General features: G+C 50.8%; 1 protein-coding gene across 1 annotated transcript; it reads left to right on the forward strand.

Annotated features, from left to right (window-relative positions):
* The first annotated feature begins 1220 nt into the window (after nucleotides 1–1220).
* On the forward strand, nucleotides 1221–9958 carry LOC102922324 (polyunsaturated fatty acid (12S)/(13S)-lipoxygenase, epidermal-type-like). The gene is made up of 14 exons (XM_006973536.4): nucleotides 1221–1465; nucleotides 1878–2079; nucleotides 2260–2341; nucleotides 2430–2552; nucleotides 2641–2744; nucleotides 2886–3046; nucleotides 4174–4317; nucleotides 4404–4613; nucleotides 6479–6565; nucleotides 6748–6917; nucleotides 7018–7140; nucleotides 8388–8487; nucleotides 8670–8837; nucleotides 8955–9958. Exons 1-14 carry the CDS (start codon nucleotides 1331–1333, stop codon nucleotides 9132–9134), a joined length of 1989 nt encoding a protein of 662 aa, XP_006973598.3. The 5' UTR covers nucleotides 1221–1330; the 3' UTR covers nucleotides 9135–9958.
* The last annotated feature ends 891 nt before the right edge of the window (nucleotides 9959–10849 follow it).

Consider the following 10849-nt stretch of genomic DNA (forward strand, 5'->3'; position numbering starts at 1 on the left):
ATTGCAGAGCAGAGGTAGCCTGGGCTATATGGTATATAGTGAGAACCTGTCTCAAGAAAAAAAAAGTTATGTAAGTTTTCAACTGTTTATGTCAGTTGTGATTATTGTAAAATTTTGCAATTTATAGACAAATATTAGCAATGGAATGGTAGTATAGCCATATAGCATAGCTATAATTTTTATTAGACTCAAATGAAATTTTAGCTGACTGTATAAACAAGAATCATTTAAAAAGCACTGTCAGGTACTGATGAGAAGTAGTCAAGACAACTTTAAAAAGAATAATAATAAAAAGGCCGGGCATGGTGGTGCATGCCTTTAATCCCAGCACTGGGGAGACAGAGGCAGGAGGATTTCTGTGAGTTCGAGCCCAGCCTGGTCTACAGAGCAAGTTCCAGGACAGCCAGGACTACGCAGAGAAACCGTCTTGAAAAACAAACACCAACCAAGGTTGAGAGAAAAACGGTAAAGATGTAGATGGATGCTGCATTTAGTGTTTGTTCCACAAGATCCTCCAGGCACCTGCTTCACCGGAAATTAACATCAACTAACTCTCCATGGATGATTTGTCCAAGAAAGTATCTCTCTATACTTTTAGATTTGGGTCTTAGCCACCTGTTTTGACCGACTCTTTGAACATGAGGCAAGGGTAGTTCTTAAGCAAAACCACAGTGGATTCAGGGATTTTTGCCCACAGTAGCATAAGAGGACCTGGACAGAGGCAAGTATAGGGCCATAGGAGTGCTCCCAGCAGGAGTGCTCCCAGCAGGAGTGCTCCAGCAGAGGAAAGGTGTACCTGTGAGCGGTACTTGTTCTGAGGAGGAAGGTGGTCAAACCATGGGAGGTGGGGTGGGAAGACTTAGTCCTGAAGGGAGTACACCCTCAGGGCACATTGTAGGTGCTCAGCCTAAAGCCGTGGCCTCGAAGATCGCGTTTCAGGGTGGTCCAATCGAAACTTCAAACTCCTTTTCCTGGCTACCAAGTTTCAACAAAACCTCTGCGTCTTTGCCAAGGGTATGATCACTTCCACTGAAAAGCACGCCCCCATCCGAGGCCATTCCACTCCCTCATCTCCACCGTCTGCTGCTCTTTAATTGGGTTCCCCTAAAATTGGGTGGGACATGAAGCCCTAGCCAAGAGAAACAGGTGGGGCTGTGTTTTTCGAAACTAATGGGAGACCTAGATGCCTGCTCCTTAGTGGGGGAGGGACTTGTGTGTGTGTGTGTGGGAAACCCAAACACACTGGTCTAGGTGTGGCTCCCTGGAGGCTGGCTCTCAGATCCTCTTAAAAGCGGCTTTTCTCCCAGGTCCCTGTAGAGGACCAGCCGAGATGGGCAAGTACATGATCCGGGTGGCCACTGGAGACTCGCTTCTGGCGGGCTCCAGCAACTTGGTGCAGCTGTGGCTGGTGGGCGAGCATGGGGAAACAGCACTTGGGAAACAGCTGCGACCACTGCGGAGAGGGGTGAGCGCAGGCAAAGGCTGGGCTCTCAGGGACCCGGGGATCTGGGACTCCGCAGAGGTTCTGAGGACTGGGGAGGGGAGAGGAAGTCTGACCCCAGAGAAGGTGGGCCTGGGATGGTGTTAGGTGCAGGTGGACTGACTGTGAGGAAAGCGGACCGTGAAAGGAGCCGGAGAGACGGGCTGGGCAGAAAGAGGGGCGAGGGTGAGTCACGGCTGGGGCGTGCGGCAGGTGCACAGGGAGCCTGGAGCCCAACTGAGTGCCCAGCTCCTTCCTCGCCGCCCTTGGTTCAGGTCTCTTTCTTGGGGTGCTTTTTAGAAGGGCAAGCGGAGCCAAGATCCTCTGGGGGCTCACTGACACCGCTGCCCTCACTGAGGACCCCAGACTTGCTGAGGAGCTGTGTCCTATCCCACAGAACACGGAGTTGGAGATCGACGTCCCGGTGCATCTAGGGCGCCTCCTGCTGGTAAAGATGCGTAAACACAAAGGCCTATTGGATTCTGACTGGTTCTGCAAGTGGGTCACTGTGCAGGGCCCTGGGACCCAAGGAGAGGTCTACTTCCCCTGCTACAGCTGGGTGCAGAGCAACGAGACTATCTACCTAGCCGAGGGCTCTGGTGAGGGCTGCGGGGTGCCGCCGAAGGAAGCGGGAGGTGGTTGGGCGTGTTATGCAATAAATAAAAGGAAAAGATTAGAGAGATGAGGGCGAGGGGGGAAGAAGAGAAGGGAAGATGGAGCGACCCTGACCCAGAGTGGTGTCCTGAGAGGATGCAAGCTCTTGTGTCGGCCTCTCCCAGCCCTGAAGGTAAACGACGACACTCGGAGCCTGTTTAGGAAGTATCGAGAGCAGGAGATGGAGGACCGAAGGAAGGTGTACCGGTGAGTCCCAGAAAGCCTTTGATCGCCCTCCAGACCCCCTACCCCGTCCCCAAACCACCTCATTCGGGACTCTGTATTCGTCATCTAGGTGGGGCTCCTGGAAGGAGGGCTTAATCCTGCCTATAGCAGGGAATACACAGTGGGACCTCCCCAGGAACCAGAGATTCATGGAGGATAAGGATTTAGATTTTTCCCTCTCTCTGGCCAAAGTGTGAGTATTTGGTTGAGTTTGCACAGTTTCGCCTTAAGCTGCAAGGCGAACTCTTTCTTGACTGTCTCGCATGCTGTTCTTTGCGCAGGCTGAAGGATTTTGCCATTAAGGGGACTCTAGATTTTCTAAGTCGTGTACGAAACCTGGAAGATTACAAAAGAATATTCCCATGTGGAAAGACTGCTCTGGCTGGTCAGTTACCACAACTTCCCAAAGTCTCTACCCAGAATTCCAAGCCAGGGGTCTGAAAGGAGAGGGGAGAGAGGGCAGAACGGGCGGGCTAGTGGGAGGAGACATTTAGCGCTCACACGGTGTTCTCACTGATGCCCTCAGGGCGGGTTCGTGAGTCCTGGAAGGAGGATGCCCTCTTTGGGTACCAGTTCCTCAATGGTGCGAACCCTATGCTCCTGAGGCGTTCTAAGAGCCTTCCAGGCCGGCTGGTCCTGCCTCCGGAGATGAAAGACCTACAGAGCCAGCTGGAGAAGGAGCTCCAGGTGTGAGCTGCCTCGGCTTACCCCCACCCCTCACCCCGCCCCCATCCCGGCCACTTTGCCTTCTACTCCCTCCCCTCCTTCCCTCCTCTCTTTCATGTGCACCTCCATCATCTATACCCACCTTCATCAGCATTCAGGGGTTCTTTTTTAAATCACTTTTTTTAGATTAGCATACAAAGTGATGGGTTATGATCATCAGCACTTGGGGTTTCTCAACGTTGGTTCTATGTCATTCTTATGACCTATATAATCCTTTGTTTTAGGGTACTTTCCTCTGCAGTGAGGGTTTAGTAGTTACCCCTGCCTCTTACCTGTTAGATGTCAATAACACATCCTTTGTGACAAAACAAAAATAACTCTAGACATTGCCAAATGTTTGGGGGTAGGGAGGCACAAAGTTATCTGTGGCAATGTCTAGAGTCATTTTTGGTTGTCACAAAGGATGTGTTATTGACATCTAACAGGTAAGAGGCAGGGGTAACTACTAAACCCTTACCGCATAGGGAAGTATTCCCATTTAGGAGGCAGAGGCAGGAATATTCACACACATTTAAGGCCCTGCCTGTTGTAGATCATGAGCTCCAGGCTAACTAGGGCTATGTTATGAGATCATGTCTCAAAGAGGCTGTCCCAAAGAAAGGAAAGGCGGAAGAAGAGAGAGAAGATGGGGAGGAGGGAGAGGAGGAGGAGGAGGGGAGGAGGGAGAGGAGGAGGAGGAGAAAAGGGAGGGGAGAAGGAGGAGGGGAGGAGGAGGAAAAGAAAGGGGGAGCGAGGAGGGGAGGAGGAGGGGAGGAGGAGGGGAGGAGGAGCACTAAGTAGAGATTTGAAAAAATAGACTTATTTTTGGGAGAAGGGAGTAAAGAGCAATCTGTGCTACATTTGGCTAAAGCCTGTGGGGGTGTGTGTGAGGACATAGGCTGGGAATTGTGATCCGTGGTAGACGGCAGAAACCTCACCTCAGGGAGGTCCAAGCTCCAGACAGTACACCCAGGGCTTTAGTTCTGGGGAGATCAGTTGCTTTAAGTAAAGTTGTTGGGTGGTAGAGAGAGGACCCACTTAGGCAAGTGAGAGAAAGGCAGGTTCAGAACTGACTCCGCCTCTCCGTCTGCCCTGATCCGATCCCACAGGCTGGCTCTCTGTTTGAAGCTGACTTCTCCCTGCTGGATGGAGTCAAGCCCAACATCATCATTTTTAAGCAGCAGTATGTGGCAGCCCCTTTGGTGATGCTGAAGCTGGAGCCTGATGGAAGCCTCTCGCCCATGCTCATCCAGGTCCGAGGACAACGTCTTCCCCAACACCGACTCCCTGTGGGTTAAGACACGCAGGTTCTCAGCTCCTCCTCTCTCTCCTGCTCTAGCTCCAGCCTCCCCGACATGGGTGCTCCCCACCTCTGCTCTTCCTACCCTCAGACCCTCCCATGGCCTGGCTCCTGGCCAAGATCTGGGTTCGAAGCTCTGACTTCCAGCTGCACCAGTTACAGTCCCATCTGCTAAGGGGGCATCTAATGGCTGAGGTTATCTCTGTGGCCACAATGAGGAGCTTACCCAGCCTGCATCCCATATACAAGGTATTTCGGGGGGTCTGTCACTGCGAATCTGCTGTCCACAGTTCCCACGTTCAACCTCAGGAGGCCTCTCCTCAGGGTCTGCTCTTCAGCATGTTAGGAGAGGCAGCCATCTTAGTCTCTATGTGGATACATGAACACACACACACACACACACACACACACACACACACACACACACACAAACCCTTCTATGGAAATCCTGAAGATACGCTCTTGCTTGAGCTGGGGAAAGAGTGAGAATAAGATTAGTTGCAATTCAGAGTGAGGGCGTTGTCCGAGGGGTAGGGAAGTGTGGGGACCTTTTGGGAGTGATCCCTAGTGGTGAGGGAGGAAGGACTATGGGCTATGCTGGACATTAAGTATTCCTGAAATATTAAAAGTGATTAGCTTGTTGAGTAGGAGGAAGGGCAGTGGGAGAAGACAAGAGAGAAAACTGCAGTGTTTGGAGAGGAGGGGCCGGAGCACGTTTTGACCACCGGCTTACAGACATCTGTCTGAAAACACTGGAGAGGAAGGGGTTAAGATAGGGATTTCAGGTAGCAGGAAACAGAAGTGCCTGAGATCGCTGCACTGGAGTAAGTTCTCTAGGGTTTAGACTTGGTGCCCCAGAAGCACATGTAGTCTGAGACATAATTCTAGTTAGCCCCGCCCTCTGGAAAGTGAGAGGAGGAGGCGGAGGGATGAGAGGGTAACAGGGGGCAGCCACTGGGGTGGGGGAGGGGCAGAATGTGAGTCATGGCATCCAGAGAAGAAAGTGTTTGGAGGGAGAGGCTGGTTATCAATTCCAAATACAGCTGGGGGTCAGGTCAGCACATCTGCAGAGGAGGGTCCATCCCAGACACAGCTGGGGTCAGCATGGTTACAGAGGAGGGTCCATCCCAGACACAGCTGGGGGTCAGCACAGCTGCAGAGGAGGGTCCATCCCAGACACAGCTGGGGGTCAGCATGGTTACAGAGGAGGGTCCATCCCAGACACAGCTGGGGGTCAGCACAGCTGCAGAGGAGGGTCCATCCCAGACACAGTTGGGGGTCAGCATGGTTACAGAGGAGGGTCCATCCCAGACACAGCTGGGGGTCAGCACAGCTGCAGAGGAGGGTCCATCCCAGACACAGCTGGGGGTCAGCACAGCTGCAGAGGAGGGTCCATCCCAGACACAGCTGGGGTCAGCACATCTGCAGAGGAGGGTCCATCCCAGACACAGCTGGGGGTCAGCACAACTGCAGAGGAGGGTACTTGGTCAATATGGGCGTCATCGGTTGATTTGTTGACAAGGCCTGCCTCGGGGAAGTAGAGATGCTGGCAGTCTGGTTGTGGGCTGAGCCGAACCTGTGAGTCACAGAGGTAGAGACTCCTCAGGAAGCTAGCTGAGAAGGAGAAGTGAAAGAGATTAGGAACCTTCTGGGAAGGGAAGAGAGGTAGGGTCACGGAAGAGTTTTCTTCTACAGGGCATTGAATACCCAGAGAGGGGGAGAGAGAGAGAGAGAGAGAGAGACAGACAGACAGACAGACAGACAGACACAAAGAGAGACAGACACTATGAGTCCTGGTCAAGGCAAGTGGGGGATGGGTTTATAGTGGAGGATCCTACTGGGTTCTGTGGTATGAGACTAATGATCACTGGAATTATGACAGCGAACACAAGATTGTGCAAATAAGTAATGAAATCTTGAACCTTTGACCTTGGAGGCCTTTGGGAAAATATTTTTCTCTCTCTCTTAACCCTGACCCAGTCCTCCAAAGGGAAAGCCTCTGTCTCACATAAGCTTTCCTCTCTCTTCTCATCACGGTCTTTCCATCCCCCTCACCCAGTGGATCCTGCCATTTCTGTTATCTGACTCTATCTCATTTCTTTTCCCACCATCAGCTCCTCATCCCCCACTTCCGCTACACCATGGAGATCAACATCCTGGCACGGAAGAGTCTTGTCTCTGAATGTGGAATTTTTGATCTGGTATGGAAAGGGATGGGTGAAGGGGAGGAGTCTCTCAAGCGTATTTCCCCCGTCCACTCTTCCTCCAAACTCTGCTTTTCGTACTGAAGGACAGCCTTCACTTGCCTCATACTTGAAGAGCCCGCTGGTCCCCATCTCCCTCACCCTGTTACCTGGCTTGGTTAACCCTGGTTTGTCCTCAGGTGGTGAGTACAGGGAGTGGAGGCCACGTGGACATTCTCCAGAGGGCCACCGCTTGTTTGACTTACCGCTCCTTTTGCCCTCCGGATGACTTGGCTGACCGTGGGCTCTTGGATGTGAAATCTTCTCTGTATGCCCAGGATGCCCTCAGGCTGTGGGAAATCATCAGCCGGTGAGGATGACTCAGAGGGAGAGAAGTGGGGGGCGGGGGAGCAGGTCCCAAAGGCCCTAGCCTGGCCCTGTGGCTGAGTGCCCTCTTCTCTGGGGAGCAGGTATGTGGAAAGGATGGTTGAGCTTTTCTACAAGAGTGACACAGATGTGAAGGACGATCCAGAGCTGCAGGTGTGGTGCAGAGAGATCACTGAGGTCGGACTGCTGGGCGGCCAGGAGCGGGGGTAAGGCAAGGGGTCCTCCTGAGTCACCTTACATCATTGCCCACACGTCTGTCAACATCCCTCATCTGGTGCCTGAAACACTTCCCTGGGTATCTCCCGAGCCTCCAGAAGCCTCCATCACGTTTCTGCAGCTCCTTTGCCTCCTCCTCTCACAGGGTTCTCTCTCCTCTCACACCGGAGCTTTCCCTGGAGCCAGAACTATTATCCTCTTAGAGTTCCCTTACTCATCCCTCCCTCGAGCTGGGAAGCAGCTCCAAGGCCCATCCTATGTGCATCAGTTTTCTTTATTTTTATCTTGGGGGATCATTTTCTCCTCTTCCTTTCATCCCTCCAAACCCTCCCATCTACCCCTCCTTGTTCTCTTTCAAATTCATGGCCTCTTTTCTCATTATTTGTTATTGCTGTTGCATACATATATGTACTCTATCTATCTATCTATCTATCTATCTATCTATCTATCTATCTATCTATCTATCTATCTATTTCCTTTTGGTTTTTCAAGACAAGGCTTCTCTATGTAACAGCCCTGGCTGTCCTCTGTCCTAGAACTTGTTCTGTAGACCAGGCCAGCCTCAAACTCACAGAGATCCCCCTGCCTCTGCCTCCTGAGTGCTGGGGAAAAGGTGTGCAGCACCACTGCCTGGCTATAATACATTCTTAAATACATAAATACATCTTGCTCGGTCCGTATAATGTTACTGTGTCTATATGTTTTCAGGGCCCCCCATTTGGTATTGGATGACCACTTGGGTTGCTCTTCCCTATGGAAGATTAATTCTCCAACTCTCAGCTCTCCTTGGTGGCCTTTGTGTAGGCTTGAGGCCTCCTGGGCTTCCCCGGTCCATGGTAGCACATCTGTTGTTGTCCTTGTTCAGCTCATGGGTAGGCAGTCATATTGGTGAGACGTTACAGGCGTAGCTTCTGACATTCCTGGGACACAACCTCACAGCAAACTCCCTTCTCCTCTGGCTCTCACCATCTCTCTGCCCCTTCTTTGGATTAGGTTTGGGAGTTGTTTTGTAGATGTGTCCAATGGGGCTGGGCTCCACATCTGCATTTTGATTGGTTTATGATTTTCTGTAGTGGTCTCCATTACACATCAGTTTTTGAGTGCACACTGTTTGTGAACCATAGGCTCTAGAGGCTGTGACCAGAACAAGGCCTTTATGTATCTCCAGACATTTTTGCAGGCCTGAGCTCTGCCTCAGATGCTGGTCTCAAATCTAACTCTCTTTATTTTTACCCAGGTTCCCCCTGTCCCTAGGGTCCCGGGCTCAGCTGTGCCGGTTTGTTACCATGTGCATATTCACGTGTACTGCTCAGCATGCTTCCACCCATCTCGGTCAGGTAATCCACGTGATCATGTCCCCACAGGCTTCCGGGATGCGGGTCAGGTAATCCTTGTGATCACATCCCCATGGGCTTCCAGAATGTAGTCATGTCCCCATGGGCTTCCGGGATGTAGAAGATGGGGAGAAACATCAAATGGGTGGTCAGCCTGGATTTCCGAGTAACCCTTCTATCTGCAGCTGGACTGGTATGCCTGGATCCCAAATGGCCCATGCACCATGCGGAAGCCCCCACCAACCTCTAAGGATGTGACAGAGAAGGACATAGTGAATGCACTGCCCACTCTCCAGCAGGCACGGTTGCAGATGACATTCACCAAGTTCCTTGGCAGACGCCAGCCTGTCATGGTTAGACATGGATGCCTGGGCCCTGGCCTGGGGGTGGGGAGACAGCTTGACCGAGGGGCAGTATTCTTGCCTTCCAGAGGCCCAAGGGCCTGAGCCATTTTGTTTTCTCCCTCTCAGGTGGCCCTGGGGCATCATAAAGAGGAATATTTCTCAGGCCCTGAGCCCCGGGCTGTGCTGAAGCAATTCCAGGAGGAGCTGGCTGTCATGGACAAGGAGATTGAGGTCCGGAATGCAGGCCTGGATCTGCCCTATGAGTACCTCCGGCCCAGCGTGGTGGAAAACAGTGTGACCATCTGAGAGGCCCTGCCCGTCTCAGTCCCAGAGGAGGCCACTGTCTCTGTATCTTCATAGTCTTGTCCTCCTTGGCCACCTCCTTTGGTGAATAGATAACTGCCCATCACAGAGTCCTGGGGGATACACAGCGATCATTCCCATTGCATTTCAGAATCTGGAATGTGCCACAGTTGCCCTAACTCTATGTCAATCCAGCTGTGTGCTTCCTTAGCCTGGAACCCGTTACCTGGTATTGTGTTCCCCAAAATATTGTGTACCCTAATAAACTTATCTGGGGTCAGAGGACAGAAAAGCCACTAGATACTTAGTTAGGCAGTGGTAGCACACGCCTTTAATCCTAGCATTCCAGAGGCAGAAATCCATGTGTTCATGGATACAGCCAAACATGGTGACTCACACCTTTAATCCCAGAAAGCAAGCCTTTAATCCCAGGGAGTGATGGTAGAAAGGAAAGATATATAAGGCGTGAAGACCAGAAACTAGAAGCATTTGGCTGGTTAAGCATTTGGCTGGTTAAGCTTTTAGGTTTTGAGCAGCACAGTTCAGCTGAGAGCCATTTGGATACGAGGACACAGAGGCTTCCAGTCTGAGGAAACAAGATCAGCTGAGAAGTTGGCCAGGTGAGGTTAGCTGTGGCTTGTTCTGTCTCTCTAATCTTCCAGTGTTCACCCCAATACCTAGTCCAGGTTTGATTTTATTAATAAGAACTTTTTAAGATTCCTGCTATAGTTACCCACTTCTCTTCCCCGAAGGACCTGGTTTATACGATAATGAAAAGTCTGATTAAATAATAAAGTTTGGTTATATAAAGCGAGGGAAGGTGAGAGAAAAAGGCCTTATTTTGTTTCTTGCCTTCTTATTCAGATAAAGGGAACAAAGAAAGATATTTTCCTGGGACAAACATTTCTTCCTCAAGGGTTTCCTTAAACATCTGTAAGCTAAATGACATTGGTGGTGGCTGACTGGGCCCAGTGGAGCTGAGAGTCGTGGTTTTTAACCGTGGATTTCACCTTTAGGCTTCTCTGGAGCCTCAGCTAAGACATCCCTCCGGCCACCCGCACTGAAGTCTCCGGGACTCTTCCCAGCTCAGCATCAAACTGCCTCGACCCCTTCCCAAGCTGTAACTCATTCTCCTTTTCAGCCCTTTCCCGGAGACTCATGATAAAGCTCCCTCTTCATTTCTATCCTTTCTGCCAACACTAAAATAACCACCCAACCCAGAGTCCCGGCACTGAAGACAGACAGACAGACACATTCCCAGCAGGAGGGGAGGAAAGAGGAAAGGCACCCGTATGGAAGAAAAAAAGTCAACTTGTTACTGTTTGTGGGGGACATAAGCCTACGTAGAAAATACCCAATAACTTTACCAAAAATAACCTATTAGAAAAATTAACGAGTATAGCCAGGTGGCAGCACACAAGAGTCAGTAGCACCTAAAAATCAACAGACAAGTCTCTGAAAATGAAGCAAACAAAACAATCTCATTTTCAAAAAATAACACCCAGAAATACACTTCACCAGAGAAGTGAAATATCTTTACAACTAAAAATGTGACACTGAGGAACACTGAGGAGGGTGTGGCCAAATGGAAAGGTATCTCATCTTCATGGATTGGAAAGATCGATGTCATTAAAACATCCATGCTATGAAGAGCATTTTGCAGATTCAAAGCCGTCTTTATTAAAGTATCAATGACATTATCCCCAGAATTAGAAAAG

This window comes from Peromyscus maniculatus, chromosome 8 (genome assembly GCF_049852395.1).
Source record: "Peromyscus maniculatus bairdii isolate BWxNUB_F1_BW_parent chromosome 8, HU_Pman_BW_mat_3.1, whole genome shotgun sequence".
NCBI lineage: Eukaryota > Metazoa > Chordata > Mammalia > Rodentia > Cricetidae > Peromyscus > Peromyscus maniculatus.